Here is a 24,900-nt window from a genome sequence, read left to right as displayed (position 1 = left end):
TGCTCTTGCTTCTCATCATTCTACTTTAGTAGGCAAAAAACTAATGTTTGCTCCGGTGGAATTTCAGATCTTGACATTGATGGAAATAAAGAGAATATTCAAGTAAATTAATTTCCTGCTGGCAAAGCTATAAACTTTCAAAATCCTGGATTGGCTGGGACTTTAACTGTTTAACACATACTATGAAAAAACACTTTGTCAAAAGATAGTATATCCTCTCAAAGCATGCAAATATTTCATATGGATATTTTCAGACCTATCAAAAATTTTCCCATTCACCTTATCTTCATAAGTTTAGTACCATTTATTTTTACGTACTAAATTATCACTTCTAGGAAGGTTTTTTTTTTAAGTGCTAGTAAAGTTTTTATTTTTGACATCAATGTTGGTTGAATTTGATAGACTTAAATGATTATTATATTTATTTCTTAGCCAATTTATAGTAACTCCCTATGTGGATCTGAAAACACATAATTATATCATCTATCTGCAGAAGCACATTCTAAGGGGAGATAAATCCATATTTTCAAGATAGTTGTGCTGAAATATAATTATAGCCCCAAAGTAACCATACGTAGATCTGTGTATTTATATTATTTAAGCAGTGTATTTAACTAAATAAGAGAAAGAAACTGACCTGCTCCAAGTAGTCAACATTATTATGTGACTCTGCATTTTACTATCTATTTTAAAATCTATATTGTACAGGGGCACCTGGGTGGCCCAGTCGGTTAAGCGGCCGACTTCAGCTCAGGTCATGAGCTCGTGGTCCGTGAGTTCGAGCCCCGCGTCGGGCTCTGTGCTGACAGCTCAGAGCCTGGAGCCTGTTTCGGATTCTGTGTCTCCCTCTCTCTGACCCTCCCCTGTTCATGCTCTGTCTCTGTCTCAAAAATGAATAAATGTTAAAAAAAAAAACATTTAAAATCTATATTGTACAGAAGGTGAAAATTTGTTGCCTATTTAATATAAAGTCACAAAGATTTACACCTATGTTTCCTTTTGAGCGTTTTAGTTCTTAACTTTTACATTGAGATCTTTGACCCATTTGAGCTAATTTTTGTATATGGCATGAGATACGGTTCCAACTTCAATTTTTTTTTTTTTTAAGATTTTAAGTAATCTCTACAAAGTAGGACTCAACCCCACAACCCCAAGATCAAGAGTTGTGTGCCCCACTGACAGAGCCAGCCAGGTGCCCCAGGTTCAATCTTTTTGCATGTGGATTCCCAGCTTTTCTGTGCCATTTGCTAAAAATAGTATCCTTTCCCCATTGATGGGTTTTGGCAGCCTTGTAAAAAAATCAGTTGACGACGGATGTATGATTTTACTTCTGAACTCCAAATTCTATCCCATTTATGTCTGCCCTTATGTCAATATCACACTGTTTTGATAACTGTGGAATTGTAGTAAGTTTTAAAATTGGGGAGATTCAAGATTGTTTTGGTTATTCATGGTCCCCTGTATGTCCATATACATTTTGGGATCAGCTTGTCTATTTCTGGACCAAAAAAAAAAAAAAAAAGGCAAATGACATTTTGATAGGAACTGCATTGAATCTATAGATTCGTTTGGGGAAGATTGTCATCTTAATACTGAGTCTTCATCCATGAACATAAAATGCCTTCCCATCTGTTTGGGCCATCTTTAATTTTTTTTCAACAGTGTTGGGTAGCTTGCAGTGGATAAGTATATCACTTCCTTGGTTAAATCTATTCCTAAGTATTTTACACTTTGTGGTGCTACTGTAAATGGAATTGTTTTCTTAATTTTCAGATTGTTCATTACTAGTGTATAGCGTCTTTTTCACAAGTGTATTCAAACACATCTCTACATGCCTTACATAATGGCTAGCCCATCCAGCCGCTGAAACACTATTTTTCTATTCTATATTTTCTCTATGTCTGTCATAATCTTTATTATTCCCTTCTTGTTTTCAGTGTCGTTTAGTGTTTTTTCTAGTTTTTTTTTTTAAGGTGTAAAGTTGGGTTAATTTATTCCTTCTTTAATGTAAGCTATCCATTTTCTTCTGAGCACTGTTTTTGCTACATACCATAAGTATCGGTATGGGGTTTTATACCAAACTTTCATACATCTCACAGTTTTCTCTAATTACTTTGTTATTTTCTTTCTAACCCACCGGTTATTTAAGAGTATGTTGTTTAGGGGCGCCCGGGTGGCTCAGTCGGTTAAGCGTCCTACTTCATTCAGCTCAGGTCACAATCTCATGGTTCGTGAGTTTGGGCCGCCCCCCCCCCCCCCCATCGGGCTCTGTGCTGACAGCTCGGAGCCTGGGGCCTGCTTTGGATTGTGTGTGTCCCTCTCTCTCTGCCCCTCCCCTGCTCATGCTCTCTCTCTCTCTCAAAAATAAATAAGAAACATTTAAAAAGATTATGTTGTTTAGTTTCCCTATTTATTTTCCTTTTGTTAATGGTTTCTAATTTTGCGTCATTGTAGTCGGAGAAGATACTTTGCATGATTTCAATCTTTTAAAATTTACTGAGACTTGAGATGGGGCCTAACACACGGTCTGCTTTGGAGAAAGCAGAGAGCATGTGGACTTGAGAGAAATGTGTACTGTGCTATCAGGTGGGGTGCTCCATTGATGTCTATTGGGTCTAGCTGGTTTACAAGTGTTGCCCGAGTCTTCTGCTTCCTTGCTATTCTTTCTTTGTTAATTCAAGTGGCTGTCTAGTATCCTTTCATTTCAGCTGCAAGGACTACCTTTAACATTCTTTAGGGCAGGTGTGATAGTTTTTGTTTATCCTGAAATGTCTTAATTTTGCCTGTATTTTCACATGCAGTTTTACTGGCAATAGAAATGCTTTTCGGCCTCTATAGGTTTCTGATGAGAATTGTAATAATTATATATATATATATATATATATATATATATATATATATATATCCTATCCTATATACATATATATAGGACAGGCAGAGGAAGAGAGAGAGAGAGAGAGAAGAGACCCCAAGCAGGCTCCACACTCAGCACAGAGCCCGACATGGGACTGGATCCCATGACCCTGGTGGCATCAAGACCTGAGCCAAAATCAAGAGTCGGATGGATGCTCAACTGACTGAGCCACCCAGGTGCCTCAAAGCATCGTGATAATCTTATTGTAAATCACATGTATATGATGAGTTATCTTTCTTTTTGCTTTCAAAGTCCCCTCTGAGTTTTTGGCTTTTGATAATTTAATCGTGATGTGTCTCAGTGTGTATCTTTATCTGGGCTTGGTAAACTTCTTAAATGTGTGTTATTAAATTTTCAACAAACTTGTACACTTTCTGAAAAAAATATTTCTTCAAATATTTTTTTGTCCCCTTTCCCCTTTCTTTTCCTTCCAAGACACCCATTGTGTGAATATTGTTGATAACATCTCACAGGTCTCTGAGGCCCTGTTCACTTTCTTCTATCCTTTTTTCTTTCTGTTTCTCGGATTGCATAATCTCTATTGATCTAACTTCAACTTTGCTGATTCTTTTTACTGACTGTTCACAGCTGTCCAACTCCTATAGTGGATTTTTAAATTTCAATTATAATTTTCAACCCCAGACAAGATATTTATACTTTTTATAAAATTATGACTTTAAATTATGATTTTGAGAAGTTTATAACTTTATGAAAACATCTTTTCCAATTTCTACCTCTTTATTGATATTCTCTGTTTGAGGAGGCATTGTCCTCATACCTTCCTTCAGTCCCTGAACACATCTAAAATTGCCGATTTAAAGTCTTTGTCTACTAAGTCCAACATCTGGGCTTCTTCAGAGACAGTTTCTACTGAGTGCCCCCCCCCCCGTGTTTTGGCTGTCCTTTAGGTATCTTGTAAACAATTTTTCTTGAAAAGTGGGCATTTGGAACATTACAATGCACACATTCTGCTGAAATCAGATTCTCCTACCCTGCACCTCAGAGTTTGCTGTGGTCGGTGCTTTTTGTAGCTGTTGTTGTGTGTGATTTTGCTAAATGAATCCTGCAACATTGACAGTTGCTCTGTTGTGTGTGACCACTTAAAGTGGTCCATTAGCTTAGCAGTCTGCTAACAACTGGACAGAGATTTCCTTACGTGTCTGGAACCAAAACAACCCCCCAGTCTTGACTGGGGTGTGCTGTGATGAGCGTTGGGGCATGCCTTCAAGATGCAACCAGAGGTGACAGCTTAGGGTCTCTCTGGTCTTTTCTGGGCATGCAGTCCTAAACAACACATACATAGCTTTCTAGATTTCCAAGGATATGTCTGGGTTTTTCCATGCCTTTACGGAGATCTCACTGCTAACCTTCCTTCCTAAGCTTTTTGCTTAGTCTATTGTTCATCCCTATGCTTATCTATTGCTTCAGGCAGAAGAGAAATGTACGCTCCCTTACTCTCCCCCTATCCTGGGGTGGTGACTTTAGCATTGGAAATGTTCCAAGTTAGATGAGATAAATATAAGCTTTTAGAACAGGAATCTTCTGGGTAGGCATGAGACAGATAAAATAAAAACATTCTTTGCAAAAGGCTACTGCTAAGCTTGGGAACAAGGCACAGGGCTAGCTTAAAATTCCACAAAGCATGCTGTTATCAAGACTCATCTTTTTTTGGTTTTTGTTTTTTAAGTATAACCTGACTTGCTGTGAGCTAGTTTCTAGAGTTCTAAAAAAAGTTGTTTTCGGTGGTTCTTGGGGGCCAGTTTTATTGTTGCTTTTACGGAGAGTCAGAATTTTGGGATTCCTTAATACAGTTTTACATCTTAACTAGCTAATTAATGTAACCTAGTCAGTATGTTCATCTCAGAATGAGAAACGTACAGTTGTGCTTTAAAGCCTTCTTTTCTGTGCTATCAGCCTCTTAAATATCAAGTACATACATCTGGCTGTTACAGAGGATGGTGTTAGTTTCATTTTTTGCCTCTCACCTACATTCAAAACCCCTCGATTGAAACTGAATTATGTTTACTTAGAATATATGTGACTATTTTTGTGCAAGACAGGGATGCAATGATGGATGCACATTTTAGCAAGCTTCTAAAATCCTGTTTATTACAGAGCCTGGTGTTGGTAGCTACTTAATAAACTTGTTTAATAACAAGAATAAGTAAAAAACAAAACAAAACAAATAGTTAACATATATTGAATTCTAACTTTTACCCCAGATCATGAGCTCAGCAAATTTTTAGAAATATTTTTAAATTGTAAAATATACAGATAAGAGCTCATGTGGGGCGCCTGGGTGGCTCAGTTGGTTGAGCGTCTGACTCTTGATTTGGACTCAGGTCATGATCCCAGGGTCATGGGATTGAGCCCTGCACCAGGCTCCACACTGTGTATGGAGTCTGCTTAAGAGTCTCTCATTCTCTCCCTCTGCCCCTGCCCCTGCTTGCATGCACTCTCTTTAAAAAAAAAAAAAAAAAAAAAAAAAAAAGAAAAATTAAGGTAACGTCTATGTAAATTTTAGAGATTTAAATGAACACTCAGGTACCAAAAACCCAGTGTAAGAGAGCATTAATAACTTTGACAGATCTGGTGCCTCCCTCCTCAAAGATCGTCTTGAATTCCATGCTAATCATTTCCTATATTCTCCTCATAGCTCTATCACATGTGCACCCATGATATATGACTGGTGTACATTAATGTACAATTTTGTTTTACCTTTTACAAAAAAAAGTCTATAAATGGATTCATACTCTTCTATAGTTTTTTCTTAAATATTATTTGAAAATCATTTATTTTTCAATACTGTAGAATATTCCATTATATGGATATATCTAAGGACACCTGAGCTAACAGCAGTCAGGAAAGGCTAGGCTATGCTGAGGTAATAACTCCTAAGGGGAGGAAAAAAAGACATTCCAGGATCAAGCCCTAAAGTATGTCAACTTTTAAAAGTTGTATAGAGGCAAAAGAACCAGGGAAGGAAGTCAAAAAAGGGTTTGGCCTGAGAAATAGAAGGAAAACTAGTAGAAAGTGGTGCCACAAAAGCCTGGAAAACAACAACAACAACAACAACAACAACAGTATTTCAAATAAGGATAGTGAAGAATCCATTGGATTTGACACATATAACAGTAGGAGGATCTCATCAGGTTTAGTTGTGCTGTGCGGTGAGAGGCTGAAGCCTCACCGGGATACTTTAAAGACACAATGGCAGGGGAAGTAGAAGACAGCAGGTGTCAAGGTGTCAACAACCACAAAAAGAAGCGGAGAGATGACGGTGTTGGGATCTACAAGGTGCAGAGTTGTTTGTTTGCTTTAAAAATATTATCAACACTAGAGCACTGTATATGCTACTGAGGATAATCCTCGGGACAGGCCACAGAGCTGCGGAAGCAAAATGAAGGGATAACTCAGAGACAAAAGTCTCTGAAAAGGTGAAAAGAAAGAATCCAGAGTGCGAAGGAAGGGAAGAGCCTATGACAGGACGAGGGGCAGTGTCTCCAAGGCAGAAGGAGGAAAGACAGAGAAGGCGAGTGCCAGATTCGAAGGTAGGAAAATAGGGGAGCTTAATCTAACAGCTTCTATTTTCTCTATGAACTACGAAGGTCTTTACCTAAGAGTGGGGTGGAAAGTCATCTTGAAAAGCAGAGAGATGAGTTTAGCCAAGAGACTGGAGGGAGAACTACAAGGCAATACTGAGTGCCATTTGAAGACTGTGAACATGAATTTAAAAAGTCAATCAGTCCATTTATGTGATTTTTCTCAGGTAACGTTCACTTGTTCAAGTTCAGGTGCAGAGAAAGAAACCGAAGAGAAACCTTCAATAAGAGAAGGTTTTTGCCAGGCAAATACTTTTCTCTGAAGAAAAGGCTGACACGTATTGACTAAGGTTATACTTAAGCCACATCAAAACAGTTTAAATTGCAAACTATGAAGTCTATGGCAAATACAAGCGTTATGTTCATGGATTAGCACGTACAGTCTTTTGTTTTAACTTCGTGCTCAAGGTTATATTGATAGTACATTCTGCTCACCCATCTTCCACTGCTTATCTCAACTTCGCCCTACCCTGTACCTCCCTTTCTATTTGTACGTTTTCTGAAAACACAATGATGAGATATATAAAAATACCGCAATTATCACTGTTCTAGAAATAGTTTTAATATGTTGAGAAAACCATGTAAAAAGAAAAATACACCTTTTTCCCAGAAAACAAAGGAATTCACTGATGGCAAGGCAGCAATCTTTTCTTCACAGTGGAAATAAATTATGTAAAATTTAAGCTCTTGATTTATATCATACTTTATTTTTTTATCTTTTCTATATCACACATACTCATTGAAGGAAAAAGACTGTGAAAGCTCAGATTCATACCAAAAGAGGTAAGTAACTGCTCTGCCTCCAAAATAATCATATTAATATAAACAATTATAAATTTCAGACAGGCGAACAGGCCACGTTCTGTAAATACTAACACATTATACATTGCATATCATATAAACATTAGTTTTATCTTACTACTTTGCAAAATATTTTAACTTTGTCCATTTTTTCCTTATGCCTCAGTTTTCTTGCTTGTAATTTAGGGACTGACCTCTTTTTATAGATTTGCCAGAAATTAAGATATTTTGGTAAGAAGAATTGTCTTTGAAATCTTATCAACGAAGTACTGAGATTTATTTTTTTGAAAAACAAGGTGATTCTGAATCTTACTCATAAGTAAAGTTCTAAATTCAGAGCCCCAATCATTCTCTGTGAGCCGTCACCAGGGGGACAGATATACCGTCAATGAACAATTGCTACTCAGAATTTTCCCGCCTGCGTTAGAGCAGGTCATCATTTCTTTGGTTTGAACAAGAGATAAAATTTGTAGTTGGCTGGGTTTAGAGCTCATATTATGTAAGAATATCTATCGTTAAACACTAGACTTATAGGCATATAGGATGCCTATATTCCTAACGTCCTTTCGAAGTGCTGAACTTCACCGTGAGTTCAGTCCAGGGCGCGCACAGAGAGAAATCCACCCTGTTTAAATTACTTCTCTCTCTTTTCCCACTTTTTGCTACGTGTATATTTCTGCTCCTCAGTTTAAATATATCCACTCACATTAGTAACTAATAAGAAACCAAATTAATCTTTAGGTAAAGAGACGTTATGTCACATCTTCATAACTAATTCTTCAGTTTCAACAAGTTTCTTATGTATGATTAATTTGGAACTGATGTCGTAAAGAAAACTCCCTCAAACCTCTCATACTTCTTTTTTCCATACATTTATATTCCCGAAAACTGCCGAACCGGGGAGGTGACTTGCAGAGAACAGAGCATCTCTACGTAAGGGGCAGATACAGAGCAACACAACCCAGGTCAGCAAGAAATTACTTCCTGTTATTGTGACCAAAGAAATTATCGAGACCTACAATGAAATGATACAAAGAGAATCATAACCGTCAAATTTCAGAGCAAAGAGCACCAACTGAAGAACAAGAACACCTTCCGAGTTTTAGGGGAGGCGATATTTCGCTGACACATTCAAATAAGAGGATCAGGAGAGAAGGGTCTGCACTTGCTGTGGCGATCGGTGTAGAATGCTCTCCGGATCTTTGTATTCGTTGACTGGATTCATCACAGCGGCATACACTTCCCCATAGGCTCTGCAGACTAATTCTGTAGATTGTTTTATGATCTGCTCTCTAGTGATAAGCAAACAATATGTGAACACACACCGGAAAGTAAAATACTAAGGATAGTAAGAAGCTTCATATTTGAACCAATGCATTTCACTTTCATAATTATCACATACATACTACAAAGAAATTATTGTACAACCACACAAGTTACTTACTTTGGTTTGGGAATAAAACACACTATTTTATATTCGTTATTTATTCATTGTTGCAGACGGGCAGGGACTATGTTCACAGCTGTATCTTTATGATTACTAAACAAGAAATGGAAACTGTGACCTATCATCAATGTGCTGATTTTGCGAACGTGACTGATAACACATTAACCTTGAAGAAAGAGGCTTATAATTATTCATACTTGCCAATACTTCAAACCTCAGAATAACTTACAATATACTGTCCTTTCACATATATATATATATATACACACATATACACATATACACATATATATATATATACTGTTATATATACTGTTATAAATATACTGTTTAGCTCCTACACTAGTAACCACATTTTAGATTTCACTTATATTGCCGGGTAAAATAATGTGACACTTGCCTACAGTAGGTAACAGCATTTTCCACAAAGATCATCTCTACATAAGCATATAAAAGAATAAAACCTTTAAAAAATTTTGTTTTAATCCTTATTTGTTTTGAGAGAGAGAACAAGAGACAGAGTGCGAGCACGGGAGGAACAGAGAGAGAGGGAGACACAGAATCGGAAGCAGGCTCCAGGCTCTGAGCTGTCAGCCCACGGCCCGACGCGGGGCTCAAACTCACGGACTATGAGATCATGGCCTGAGCCAAAGTCGGATGCTTAACTGACTGAACAAACCAGGCACCCCTTTTATTTACATTTGTTTTAATAAAAAGAACGTATAGATCTTTAAATGTCCAAATAAATTTTTAAAAAATCTCTTTCAGTAAATGTATACTAACTCCAAGTGGATTAGAAAGCATTTTTTTATTTTTTTAATGTTTACTATTTTTGAGAGAGAGAGAGAGACAGAGTGCAAGCAGGGGAAGGGCAGAGAGAGAAGGAGACACAGAATCCGAAGCAGGCTCCAGGCTCCGAGCTGTCAGCACAGAGCCCGACACGGGGCTTGAACTCACCAACCGCAAGTCCATGACCTGAGCCAAAGTTAGACACTTAACTGACTGAGCCACCCAGGTGCCTCAAAGAATAAAAGGTTGTAAATGAACTGAAGCAAATTTTTTAAAAAATCTGGCCAGAAAAAAACAGCACTGGGTTCATTAAATCTGCATCAGCTCTCTCTGCGTTTTCACGACATTTACTTCATACCAGCCTCAGCTACTTCTATTCCTGTATCACTGTATCTAGTGATAAAAACAGGACTTTTTTTCTGATTTTCACAACTCAATTTAAAGATGTCTTTCAAGCTTTACTCCCAAACCTGCTTTTCTAGTTGTTTCTTCTTTCTGTCAGTGGCACGGCCACGTTTCGTCACCTCCATTCAGACCCTAACGAACTCTTGTACGGAGTACAGAAAAAACTCCTATCTGGTCTTCCCCTCTTGAGTCTCTTCCACCTTCAGTCTATGGTAAGCACTACTGCTAGATTAATCTTTCGCAAGCGTACCTTCTGTCCTGTCCCTCCCCCACCCAGGGCCTTCCTTCAAGGAGCGTCAATGGCTTCTTCTGGTGCCAGAGAAGTCAAAATCCCTCACTCGGCCATTTAAAACCCTTTAGAATACCTTCCGTAGCACAACTCTAATCCCGAGGTCTGGATCATCAGCACCCTGTTCCGATGGGGTCTCAGACTCTTGGTGGGGTGAAACAACTTGTCATTTCCCTAAAATTGCTAAAGCTTACATAATAAGAGTGGGTAGAAGAAAGTTACGCTGAGTAAATTCTCTGAGCAGAGTGGAGTAATGCTTCTGGCTATGCTACCTTTTCATTGGAAGGGAGGATGGTAAAAACTGGTTTGGAAATCTACTTGACCAGATGAGCCTTCCAGATATATTTGATCTCTTAGTGATCATTCCTATAATTAACTGAACTTAACAACAATTGCATAGATATGATGCAAAACTATTTTCCATAAATGAAATAGATTAAAAATACTATAACCTGGCATTTTATTTATTTATTTTTTTTAACATTTATTTTTGAGAGAGAGACACAGAGCACGAGTTGGGGAGGGGCAGAGAGAGAGGGAGACACAGAATCCAAAGCAGGCTCCAGGCTCCGAGCTGTCAGCACAGGGCCTGACGCAAGGCTTGAACTCACTAACTGTGAGATCATGACCTGAGCGAAGTCAGACGCTTAACTGACTGAGCCACCCAGACGTACCTATCAACTGGCATTTAAAAAATTTGTTAAATATGATACACATTTGATGCCCATTTTGCAACATGTCAAAAATAGATTTCTGATATAGTGTTTTTTGTTCTTCACTCAAAGCAGCAAGACAGATTTTTGGGGGGTGTATAAAGCATCCATTACTTACACCTCATATTCTAAAATCTATACTCAGTCCCCATTACTTATACCTCATACTCTAAAATCTATACTCAGTCTGTACATAGTGTGTTATTTGTACCACATAAAGAATACAAAGAAACAAGGCTATTCCCTCTCGTAAGAAATTTAAAATCAGAATACAGCACAATGAATATTAAATATAATTTTTTAAAATCCAGAGTAACTAGTAAATGTAGAATGAGTTGTTGAAAAACATAAAGTAATACATTTTAAATTTTAATCTCAAGTCCAAAGGATGAAAAAATTTAAATTTATTGAAGTTTAGTTGTAACCCAGGGCATGCTTCTATTTATAAGCTAAACTAGCTTACAAATGTCTACAACTCACAATGCAGCAGAAAAATCATTACAAATCTGCAATGGAGAAAACCAGAATAAAGCAATACTGCTAAGACACAAATAAATAAAATCAAGACAATAAGACCAAGTCAGAGTTTATCATTTATTTTCAATGTTGGTGTTTGATAGTATAATACAGTTTCTCATTCTGCTCCTCAGTTTAGGAAGCTACCAAGATAGGGAAGGGATTAAAAAAATGAATACGGCTGTGCTAAACAAGATAAGAGATACCAAAGCTCATGGAGAAAGGAAATCTTTCATGCAGTGGGGTGAATAAAGGGAAGGGGAAAGAACTATTAGCCAATAGGAGAGAAATGCAATGGAAAGAGAGATTCTCCAGAGCGAATCTGAGTCAAATCCAGCGGGGAACTGTGACTGATAACGACTCCCCATTCCTGGACAAATGTAAGAGTTCACTATCACTACCAAAGCCGGGTATAGAGTCATACACTCACACTCAATGCTTTGTTTCCAGTGAATCATACACAGTAGAGAGAAAACAGTACAGTGATGGACATTATTGTCAGAAGACCTTGAATCTAGTCGAAGCTCTGCCACTTATTACTGTTGCTTTGAACAAGAAATTTAGCCTTTCTAGGACTAATTTCACCACTATAAGGCAAAATATTGAACTTGATACTTACAAGATACTTTCAGTTTTTAAATTATTCCATTGAGGATTAAGAGCATTTTAAATTTTTTTTTTTCAACGTTTATTTATTTTTGGGACAGAGAGAGACAGAGCATGAACAGGGGAGGGGCAGTGAGAGAGGGAGACACAGAATCGGAAACAGGCTCCAGGCTCCGAGCCATCAGCCCAGAGCCCGACGCGGGGCTCGAACTCACGGACCGCGAGATCGTGACCTGGCTGAAGTCGGACGCTTAACCGACTGCGCCACCCAGGCGCCCCGAGGATTAAGAGCATTTTAATGATCTGCTGGTGAAAAAATAAAAACTCGGGTGCCTGGGTGGCTCAGCTGGTTGAGTGTCTGGCTCTTCGTTTTGGCTCAGGTCAGGTCATGATTTCACGCTTGTGAAATCGAGCCCCGCATCGGGCTCTGCACTGAGTGTGGAGCCTGCTTTGGATTCTCTCCTCTCTCTTTGCCTCTTCCCCACTCGTGTGTATTCTCTCTCTCTCTCAATAAATATGTATAAAAAATAACAAAAAATAAAAACTCTATGTGCCTATCTAATTTATACACATACGTACATATGCATACATACATACATTCCTCCCCCCACGTTATTTTGGGGAATTGGGTTTCTTAAATACTGATGTATAATAAGCATATCAGTTATCTGTACACAAAATGGGAGGTATCTGAGGTGCTAACATGGGTTTACTTTCTTGCCATTTTATTATCCCCTCCTCTTTATTTATAGTGCTAATTACTATGCAATTATTATGTATCTTTTATCTTAAAAAGTATATATGTATATCTGTGTATATATCTATCTGTTTGCCTGCCTGGTGTCTTGGTCCAAATTATTCACTAATATCATTTATAAAATACAGAGTCTCAAATAATGATGAATCATTATAGGGACAAATAATGTTTAAAATGGAAGTTTCAGGTATTCTCTAACTAAATACAAAATCACTGAGAAATCATCTCAGTCATACGCTTCTGAAAACTCGGAACGTGCTCATCTGTTGATCACCTCACGTACAAGAAGGAAGAAAAGCAGTATGTGTTTTCAGTAGTGTATGTTGAGCACTGGCGCGAGCACGGGCATTCACCTCAGATCGCCCGCCACACTGAATTCTGATCAGTCACAGCCAAGACCATAGGTGATGAATGGAGAGTACCTTTAGGATTATTTCTACAGGTTAAAAATCTGAAGACGAGTCCTGCTTTTCACATATGCAAAAGGGCCAGTTGAAAGGGGAAAAAAGAAATATTTGGATGCAGGCTATGACCATCTATAAAGTTAGACCGTTAACTGCCTTGGTCTCTTTACCACCGTGAAAATCTCATAGGTGGTCATTTATCAGGTGGTGCCCTATTGGCCTTTGGACAGTTTAATAATCCTCACAGTGCAATTATAACTTTCAAATAATTAAAAACATGACTCACACAGATAAAAAATGAAAGAGTGCCAATGACTTAATAACTCCTTAATGAGGAACTACTAAGATGGTAAAGCTGGTTCACAGAACATTCTGAGGAACTGGTCATTTATAGGCATTTGAAAAGGAAGGTTAGAATAAAACATGGGTTCATGTCCCCCAGAGCAAAAAAATACATAGGACATGAAGTAGCATGGGGCCTTTAATCATCAACAGTAAGCCGAGCATCAAACTATGATACATGCCCCTAAATAATTAAATAATTCTCGAAGGGCCTGGTAACAATGCTTCAGTGTGACCCTGAAAGGACACGTTGCTCTCCCAGACCTGATCTGCCCTATTTCCAAGTTTTGAAAAATCTTTCTTACATTTAGAAAGTAGTTTGCTATACCAGTGTATACATCAAAGATAATAACCATGCAGTTAACTACTGGAAAAAAAAATGGAAGGAGATGAGGATATTATAAAACTGGAGGGAAAAGCAGTATTTTTCTTAGGCATCAGAATACCATGCATTAAGAAATTCAATGTGTCCAGTTATAAAAGTTACAATGCCAAACAATTTATTATAAATGTCAGAAGTACTAATAAAGACTAATACATAATTAAATGGAGATGCCACCCATTTTAAAACAGATTCACAAAACATTTAAAATAATTATTTAAAGCCTTTAGCCGTGATAAGAAATGAACTGCATACTTCCAGAATCAGTGAGCTTGTCATTAATCAGTACTTTAGGATTTTTGGTTGCCATAACAACATGACACAACTTTCCTCATTACCATAAACCCAGCATTTCTAAAAATAGCTATTTCAACAGTCAGGCTCTGTGATCACTAAAATTGAGCTTTATTACAGAACCACAGTTAAGAGTGCAATCAAATGCATCACAGGAGAGAAGGTATTAACAGCTTAAGTCTTGGAAAACGAAAAAGAAAAGATGACAATGTATTTAGGAATCATAGATGAAAGAATTTTGATTTTTCTTTTATCATAATACCAAAACCAATGATGTCACAATGGATCAAGTTGATTTTTATCCCAGGTCAGCTTTCTGTCACTGACTGTAAAATTAAAGTACATTTTACATAAGACCAAACCCACATATCTCATATAAGTGTTAACCTATCACATATGCAAATATTTTTTAGCTTCCTTTAAAAATAATAATATAATCTCAGGGCCCCTGTGTGGCTCAGTCGGTTAAGCGTCTGACTTCAGCCCGGGTCACGATCTCACAGTTCGTGGGTTCGAGCCCCACATCGGGCTCTGTGCTGACAGCTTGGAGCCTAGAGCCTGCTTCGGATTCTGTGTCTCCCTCTCTCTCCCTGCCCCTCCCCAGCTCATGCTCCCACTCTGTCTCTGTCAAAAATAAATACACTTAAAAAATAATAATATAATCTCAACATAGAAAGGACTAATAAAAATACAGTACAGGCTAGTGTTAAAAAGAATAGGCATTGGAATCAGAAATAGTGGATTCAAATCTTGGCTCTGCTTGCTTCTGTTTGCCCTTGGTTCAATTATTTAAACTTTCTAAGCGATGTCTCCACTAGAAAGAGGAAATCCTAATTCATGGGAGGATTAAGTGAAGTTAAAGAATCAATCTGGTTGAAGTGTTCAGATTGATTACACTGTAGGAGTTGGGGTGGGGCAAGGGTGAAAACAGAATAGTTCAGAAGCTAACGTGATAATATAGGCACAAGTGACACTACCTTGGACCAGAGTGGTGAACTGTGAAGATGTTCAAAAGTAACTAGAGTCTCCTCTCACATACTTTTTTTCTAGATAAACATTTAATAAAGTGGTTCTTTGAGAATTATGACTGAAGTTATACTGAATTTATTAGATTAACTGTATCACATAACCAGTTGGAAAAGAATACCATGTGACTGTTGGAACGCTGAAAATCCACAGCAAAACTCACACTTCATGATGAAACATCTGAAACATTTTCATTAAAATTCAAAGTAAAATATGCACACTCACTATTACATCTACTATTTACCTTGGAGTTCTTAACCGATACAATGATTTTACTCATAAATACTGAAAAAAACTTAATAAAACTCATTATCCTTAGCTGTCTTCACCAAAAACTAAACAACTGATAAGTTAATAGAACTAAAATAGTTTAGTTACTTGGCCAGATTCAAAATGATCATATGAAATTTAGTACATTTGATATACACCAGCAATATCTAATTAGAACAGGTAATAGAAAATAAAAAATCTTATCATAATAGTCACAGAATTATTTCCTAGGAAGAAACCCGATAATATAGACAGAAGACTATATGAGGAAATTATAAAACTTTATTGAAAATTCTAAAATATCTGAATAAACAGGCATACCATGTTCATAGATAAAAATATTCACTAGTGGATTATACCCATTTCTTTTTTGCTCATTCTTACATTAGCTTGGTGAATGTTTTATATGCACTTGAAAAGAATGTTACCTTCTATAAATGTGTGTGGTATTCTATATGTATTAGGTTTGATTGCTGGCATTGTTCAGTTCTTTTACACCATGTCAGATTTTTGGTTACTTTTTCTAACAATTACTGAGAGGGGTGTTAAAATACCTACCTACAATTGTCAGTTATCTATTCTTCCTCAATTCTATGAACTTATACTGCTTATTTTTTGAAGCTCTGCTATTAGATGCACATATTGACAATTATATCTTCTTCACGAATTGATTCTATTATTATTGTAAAACATACCTCCTTATCTTTGGTATCTGTCTTGCAGTCTAATTTTTCTGATACTAATACAACTACTTTAGCTTTGTTACGATTTTACTTTTAAACTATCTGTATCCTTACTGTTAAAGTGTATTTCTTATAGACAGCAGACAGTGGGCCATGCTTTTTCATCTAAGAATCTAATCTGCCTTTTAACTGAAGTATACAGTTCTTTTACATTTAATATAATTATTTATAAGGCTGAATTTAAGTCTATCATCCTGCTATTATTTTTTTTTTTAGATTTTCCCCTTCTATTCTTTTCCCTTCTTTTTCTGCCTTGTTTTGATATAATTGCTTTTTTAGCATTCTATTTTATCTTGACTATTGGAATGTTAGATAATTTTGTTCATTTGAGAGCTGGCTGCAAGGTTCACAATCTACCTTCAAAAAATATTATTATATTATATAATAACCTTGTAACATCATAAATATGTATTTCTACTTCCTTCCCACTCCATCTTTTGTGCATTTCTTATAAATTTCATTTCTACGTGTTAAAAATTCCACAATTCACTGTTAGTATTTTTGTTTTAAACGGTCCACTACCTTTTATATTTAGCATTTTCTGTACTCATTATTCCTGTGTTGATCTGAGTTTTCTTCTGGTATTCTTTTCCTTGAGCCTGACAGACTTCCTTTATCATTTCCTACAGTGCAGTATACTAGTAATAAGTCCTCTCTACTTTTGTTTATCACAAAATGTATTTTTTGTGCGTTGAGTTTGAAAGATACATGTGATGAACACACAAAGTAGACATTTAAAGATGATATTCTATTGCCTTCTCGTTTGCACTGTTTCTAATAAGAAGTCAGTAGTATACTTAACCATCATTCGAATCCTATACACAATATGTCTTTTTCCCTCTGGCTGCTTTCAAGATTTTTCTCTTTATCCCTGGTTTTCAATGATAAGATGATGGTACGTATACTCTGGTATGGTTTTCTCTGCTGAGTTATTTAGCTTCTTGGTTTGTGGGTTCATGTTTTCCATCACATTTGGAAAAACTTGTTTCATTTCTTCAGATTTTTTCTGACTCATTCTCATTATGACACTCCAGTTATTATACCTACTTTAGTTTGCTTAATATTATGCCACAATTCACTAAGGCTCTCTTCATCTTTTTCTAGCCTTTTAATGTTTTCTATCAGTGCTTCAGTTTGGATGGTTTCTACTGTACTCTTTTCAAGTTGACTGATCTTTCTCTCTGGGGTGTCCAACTGAGAGTTAAACCCAGTCAGTCAATTTTTTACTTTAGATGTTACACTTTTCAGGTCTAGAATTCTCAGCTCTAACATTCCCTATTTCTTCTCTCAGTATAATAATGTTTTCCTTTAAGTCCTTGAACACACTGTAACTAGCTGCTTATGAGGAACTTAACTGCTAGTTTTATAAACTGTCATTTGTCTGTTTCTATTGACAGATTTTTTCCTAGTTTTGGTTCATATTTTCCTACTACTTCTTCTAAGTAATATTGCATTACACATGCTACACGGTTGACTGTCTGTATTTATTGTCATCCTTAGGAGTGCTAAGCTTTGTTCAGGAAGGCAGTTGGTTTAGTTAAAAATCAGCATGATACTTTATACTTTGTTTTTAAGCTTTTTTGAGTATAAGGTAGGCTTTATGTAGGACTAGATTAACCTTTCTTTGAAGGCTTGGGCTTTCTCGAGTCTCTAAAGCATTGTGCAAGCTCCAGTTATTCTTCAGCTTACAGGTTTCCAGCAGCTGTTCTTTTCCTGGTGGAACTATTTTCCCCCAAAACTTACTTTATTTTTATTGAGAACAGGTATTCCTGATAGTTAATACAGGTGGCTTAAAAGGAGGTAAAGAAGAAAAAAATTATTCTGTATACCTCTTTAAGTAAAGAGGAAATATTTCCTATAAAGGCATTATTTTTTACATTATTACATTATTTTTTTAGTATGTCAAATCAAGGAAGATTCCTGAATAAGAGTTCTCAAATCACATCTGATATAATAACATTCAGAAATAATTCTGAATCATCAAGAAAAGACACTGAGAATATTTTACATATGTATATATATATATATATACACACATATATATACATATATATATATATATATATATACACATATATATACATATATATATATATATATATATATATATGTTTAACTGTAGCTTCTGTATTCCAATGTCTAATATTTGTATCACTGAAAGGTGAATATTGGAGTTTGACACTGAAAAAAGAACATCTCTAATTCATCCCAAGGAAGAAAAGAAGGAAGAATTCCTTAAAATTATTTTCGTTCTCTTTTCTCCACTTTCTATACAACTTTGTTTCCTGGCTAAATTTATTCGAGAGAGACAGACAGACAGAGAGAGAGACAGAGAGAGAGAAAGAGGGCGAGGGGCAGAGAGGGAGGGAGACGCGGAATCTGAAGTAGCCTCCAGGCTCTGAGCTGTCAGCACCAAGCCCAACACAGGGCTTGAACTCACGAACAGTGAGATCATGACCTGACCTGAAGCTGGACACTTAACCAACTGAGCCACCCAGACGCCCCTCTGTAACTTTACTTTTAACTCTTATTAAAGCTTAGGAATGGGTGGGGGGGAGTCTGTTAGGAGGTATCCCTGAGTCTAGGGACAAAACTTTTAAAGTTTTGATGGAAGTTGTCAAATTGCCCTCTAAAAAGATTGTACTAATTTATACTCTCGCCAACAGCATATGAAAATACCCATTTTCCCAGACCCTTTCAATTAGCATATAACAAACGCCTTATTGTCAGGAATCTGATGGACAGATATTCTCACTGCTGTTTTAATTTGCATTTTTTGATAATTATTATGTTCTATTTATTTGCCATTTGCATTTCTTCTGTGAACTGTCCAAACACACAGTGCCTATTTTTCTACTGTTTTGTCCTGATTTGTGGTATTTTGTTTGCTATTAAGGATACTTTGTTACATAAATTGAAAATATTGCTCCACATTACGGTTTTTATTTTAACTTGGTTTATATTGTTGTTTTCTGTAAAAACAGAAACAAGACAAAAAATTTAAAGTGTTATGTAGTCGGGGCGCCTGGGTGGCGCAGTCGGTTAAGCGTCCGACTTCAGCCAGGTCACGATCTCGCGGTCTGTGAGTTCGAGCCCCGCGTCGGGCTCTGTGCTGCCTGCTCAGAGCCTGGAGCCTGTTTCCGATTCTGTGTCTCCCTCTCTCTCTGACCCTCCCCCGTTCATGCTCTCTCTCTGTCTCAAAAATAAATAAACATTAAAAAAAAAAAAATAAAAAAAAAATAAAGTGTTATGTAGTCAAATCTGTTCCAATTTCTCCTTTATGGTATCTGCTCTACCTGCCATGCTTTATAAAACACATTAAAACTTCCCGTCATTCAGCATATTATGAAAAGAATCACGGTATGTTTTATATTTAGTGACGTCCCAAACGGCGCAACATTCAAATACTAAGATTGAAATGTGGTTAAATCTAAAGAACTACAGGTATTCGGTTAAGAAAAATAATTTAAGAAACACACACAAACAATCTGAGACGCGGCATAATGGATTTTCTTTTATAATCTCTCAGGTCTTTAGAATTCCAGGTAAGTAGACAGTATGAGATCTTTTAGGATGATAAAATATAAAAGTAAAAAAAAAAAAATTAAAATCATTAACTACACCTAAAATGATCAAATTTCCCAACTTTATGTCTGAGAAAAACTGATCCATCCCCTTGCCAGTCAATTCTAGTTGGCCGGTCTAATTCAAATTTTCCTGCGTGTTGACTCAGAAGCCACCTCCTTGCTCTATTCACTGCTGTGGACGTGCCCTCCAGGACAACAGGAAACAAGTGTCCGTCTCTGCCCCACAGCTCCCCTTCTGGTAACTGGAGTATTTTCTTCAAGTTCAATAGTTCTTTCCTTACCGCACTTTTTCATATAAGTATTTGTGGGGCACCTGGGTAGCTCAGTCAGTTAAGGGCTGGACCAGCTCAGGTCATGATCTCACAGTTCGTGAGCTCGTGCCCTGCCATCAGGCTCTGTGCTGACAGCACAGAGCCTGGAGCCTGCTTCGGAGTCTGTGTCCCCGTCTCTCTCTGCCCCTCCCCTGCTCATTCTCTCTCTTCTCTCTCTCTCTCTCAAAAATAATAAATAAACATTTAAAAAATATTAAAATAAAATAAATATTTGTTCACACGTCTAACTGACCCAACAGACTATGATCTCCCTGAAGACAGTGCAAATGTCCTTCAAATCTTAATCCTTAGTGCTTGTTACACAGAAAGCATTTAATACACAGCAGGGCGAATGGAAAGGAAAAAAAAAAATGTCTAAAATGGTCTAATTTCCTACTTCCACGCAACTTAAATTTGTCAATATTTTCCTTATAATCAGGAAGGTCAGACAATATGATCCCTCTGTTTCTTCTAACCGTAATATTCTGAGATATTACTGTATAGTTCTTTGTCTTGAACACATTCCTGGTAAATAGGTGATACTGAAAAATTACAAAATATACCTAACAGATCCAAACAGTCTGTACAGCAGCTCATCTGCACAGCACAATTAATATACTACTGAGCTTCCACGACATTTTCAATGTCATTCTGACATGTTTATTAGTTTGGTATTATAGCTATATACTTCCATTATAGTCACATCAATTTTAAGAATCATTCACTAAGTAGAGATTTTGGAGCCACCTACATGTAAGCAGTAAGTATGAGCAGGGTCGGGTCAGATCTCTTAGGGTGGCCGAGGCGTGAAAAAAGGCGTGTAACCATAAATCTTCAATCTATATTCTTCAATCTAGGAGAACGTCAATCTCCTATTCTTGAAAAGAAATTTTTTTCTAAGAAATGTACTTGCTGTTTTGAAAAATATGTGAATCTTAACCAACTAGTTGAGACAGAAACACACTTACTTCACTGTGGCACTTAGGAGAAAGTTCAGCTGTGGCATTAACAGGCTGTCTGGGGCTGACAGGTAACGATCAAACTGAACCTAAATGAAACAGAGAAAGAGCAAAACATAAAGTGCGTACATCTGCTAACGGACATCTCAAATATAACCAACTCACTTAAGGGTTAAATCTTAGGAAATATACCATAGTACAAATAAAGACTTCTTTGTGATCAAATGAGTTATTTCTTCAACATTCTAACTAAAATTCCCTAAAAGTATAAACTTCATTTTTTAAAAATATTTATTTTTGAGACACAGAGAGAGAGAGAGAGAGAGAGAGAGAGAGCAAGTGAGCGAGTGGGGGAGGTGCAGAGAGAGAGAGGAGGACAGAGGATATGAAGTTGGCTCCATGCTAACAGCAGCGAGCCCAATGCGGGGCTCAAACTCACAAACCATGAGATCCTGACCTGAGCCAAAGTCAGACGTTCAACTGACTGAGCCACCCAGGCGCTCCACAAGTGTCGACTTCTTAAAGTAGTTAATATCAGCATAGCTGCTTTGAAAATTCTAAATCCAAGTGGTTCATCTTAATCTCCCTCAACGAACTTTTGAATAAAAAATACTAACAAGAAGTAAAGTGATCAGATTTCAAGTCTACCTTACTTCCTTAAATCCACTGGATGTTAATTATTCGTTTACTTATTCCTTCAACTGATATTTATCGAGTACCTACTATTAGGAAGGTAGTATATTAGGTAAAGTATATATAGTGGTGAGCAAAAGAAGACAGTCCCTAGCTTCAGAGAGCTACGGCCTACTGAGAAAGATGGTAAGTAAGTAATAAGGTCAATAAATATATAATTACAAACTGTGTTGGATGCTATGAAGGAAAAAACCAAAGTAGTATAAAAGTGGAAATCAGGAGGATGGACCTAGCTTCTGTGTTTGGCTAAAGAATCTGAGGAAAGGAAATCTGAAGTGAGATCTTAGAGATGAAAAGAGATTAAGTAAGTGTGTGCAGTGAGGGTTCGGGGGTTGCATGGATGGGACAGCACGAAGACTTGAAGTGAGAAAGAGAATGGCGAACAGAAATCAGTTCGTATAGGTCTCACATGCTTTCTTACAGGATTTTAATTCTTATTGGAAAGGCATGAGGAAGCCATTGAAGGAGGGGAATAATCTGATTTAAGTTTTAAGAAACTAAGTCTGGCCGCAGGAAGAAGGAAATGGAAGGTAGATGCAAGGACACTAAATAGGCAGCTACCGCGGCACCTTAGACACAAGGACAATAACATGGCAGACAGAAGAGGAGATACTTGAGAGAACCGGACAGTAAAATCAGCAGCATCTGCTTAGTGACAGGACGGAAGGGCATGACTCTCAGATCTGGATCTGTGCCATTTAATTCACAGCATTATTACAATTCATAACTGTATTCTTTTCACACTTATTTAGTTGTGTAACAGCTATACCCCTTACTAGATCATGTCTATTTTCATCCCAATTCTTAGCATAATGCCTAGAAAACAGAGGACAATGTTGAAATAATAATGGACAGAAGCTCTTACTGCTTTCTGAGTTAAGAACACTTGGAGGAGGACCTGGGGGTGGGGGGCAGGAAGATGTGACAGAGTTCGAGCCTGGGGTATGCCGAACTGAAGTGCCCTGAAGCATTCCAGTCAAGGCAGCAGGCAGTTACCACACACAAAACAAGATTCTGTTTCGTTAGAGAGACATAAAATCTTCAACTCAATTGTTATTCAAGTTTAAGACCATGCACAAAAGAACTTGCAACGGGGTTTAAATGTATTTTGTGGGTTTATATCATGGACTGGAAATGTGTCGGTGGGGAGAGAAAGACAGGGAGGAAACACATTTAGTGAGTACGAAGATGACTGATCTGTGTGTAGAGTTATGTCCTCATTTTGGGGGGGCAAATACCTTGGAGTAAGACCACTAGGTAGTATGGTGAGTGTATATATAACTTTCTAAGAAGCTTATCTTTTTTTAAGTTTATTTATTTTGAGAGAGAGAGTGCACACGCGCATGTGTGCAAGTGGAGGGGTAGCAGAGAGGGAGAGAGGGGGAGAGGGAATCCCAAGCAGGGTCCGTGCTGCCAGTGCAGAGCCTGACGCTGGGGCTCAATCCCACAAACCGTGAGACCACGACCTGAGCCGAGATCAAGAGTCAGATGCTTAACCGACTGACCACTCAGGCACCCAGAAACTCACCTTTTTGAAATAATCTAAAATGTATTCATTTCCATTTATCTTTACTTAAACTTTTTAGAATGAAATCTGTTTTGAAAGTTTTTGCTGTGATGTTTGATGAATAGAAGTTATGACTGTTACTTCTCTTTCTCTAGTCTTTTGTCATGATGTGATGTTTCTTATTTAGTAGTTGAGAGTGTAAGTACTAGGTTGAATGGGGTGTTCGGAGGTTTAGAGTTAATACACGAAAAACACTTGGCACGCGCAACAAATGTTACTGGCTGGCGTTATTCATCACTGTTATTACTACCGCTAGCGTTGTTATTATATAGCTTCCAAAGAACATCATCCTACAAGAGCGATGTGTCACGTGATTGGTGGACATACATACACGCAAAGTCTATACTTAAGACATGGAAACACACTCCGGGAAGCGGCACGCGGGCAGAGAGGGATGTGCAAGCAAGCTCTTCACTTGAAAAGAAGGTAATAAAGTGGAGGTTCGAGGAGTCTCACGCTCCAGAGTAATATGTTATTTTAAGACTGGACTCTGATTTCAGTGATCTCAGAGAGAAATCAAGAACTATAAAGACTAATAGCAGGAAGTCTTGAATGATATACAGCCCAACTTCTTCGTGTCTGTCATTCCCATTTCTCTATGACATTAGGAGTAAAACTCTGAAAATGAAGAAAACCTGAACAGGGATGATGAGGTTATGAGGGTATAGTGGAATATTAGCACAAATGGATGTCGTGTTTGGACCTTAGTTAAAGGAAACGTATGTGCAATCATTATCCTTAAACCCCCTCTGGATAAAGTATATATCAAGAGACAAAATTACCACCGAGGACAAAACTATCACACAGGAAAAAATTAATAGTGTTCCATAAGGAAACCTATGCTGAAATGCTTGATTTTATTCTTATTCACTTACCATTGCAGCCTTCAGTGCCACGGAATCTAGGTTGGGCAAATTAGCTAAAGAGCCCTAGAAAAAAAAAAAAAAACAGAAACAGCAAAAACAAGATGTAAAAAAGGTGCTACAGTTTCCGTTCACTTATGAAATACAGTCTATTAATAGATTCCCCAAAACTGGAAATTCGGCTCATTTCCAAAGAACTCAAGCGTCATCTCTTTAACCTCAGTGAGAGCAGGGACTATGGCTTGTTCATTTTTGTGTAACTAGCACGAAGGCACGTAATCATATTTGTCAGAGGGAGTGACAAGCAGAAGTTTAACAACAGGAACACCAGGATATTTCAGATTGACTTATAAGCAAGCAAACAGGTGAGGAAGCATTTAGGAAATGGCAGCAAGATATGGAGGCTTGAAATCTCACCCTGACAATCTGAGATAGTATAAAACGGCAGCAGAATTGATTCTTCTCTGGTAGAAATCTGCTTGCTGCTTTATCAAAATAACAAATTTGGAGCCGGTGATTTTTGAAAGCTTCATTTAAGAGCTCCTGGGCTATAAAATATGTTTCATGTTAATGCCACTTAAACGAGTTCTTTGCGGGGTGCGCCTGGCTGGCGCATGTTG

At 37.4% G+C, this 24,900-nt stretch overlaps 1 protein-coding gene across 1 annotated transcript in view; it reads right to left on the bottom strand.

Moving 5' to 3' along the window:
• Positions 1-7,056: 7,056 nt before the first annotated feature.
• COG6 (component of oligomeric golgi complex 6) overlaps positions 7,057-24,900 on the bottom strand; it is an 83,912-nt gene continuing 66,068 nt past the window's right edge. Inside the window, exons 17-19 of the mRNA XM_030309483.2 lie at positions 24,293-24,346; positions 21,167-21,246; positions 7,057-8,609 (exon numbers count right to left, since the gene is read on the bottom strand). Of these exons, the coding sequence (XP_030165343.1) occupies positions 8,462-8,609; positions 21,167-21,246; positions 24,293-24,346 (282 nt within the window). The 3' untranslated portion in view covers positions 7,057-8,461. The remainder of the gene's footprint in view (positions 8,610-21,166; positions 21,247-24,292; positions 24,347-24,900) is intronic.

Source organism: Lynx canadensis, chromosome A1 (genome assembly GCF_007474595.2).
Source record: "Lynx canadensis isolate LIC74 chromosome A1, mLynCan4.pri.v2, whole genome shotgun sequence".
NCBI lineage: Eukaryota > Metazoa > Chordata > Mammalia > Carnivora > Felidae > Lynx > Lynx canadensis.
Note: the sequence above shows the minus strand (reverse complement) of the source record. Positions and strands in the feature narration are given on the sequence as shown.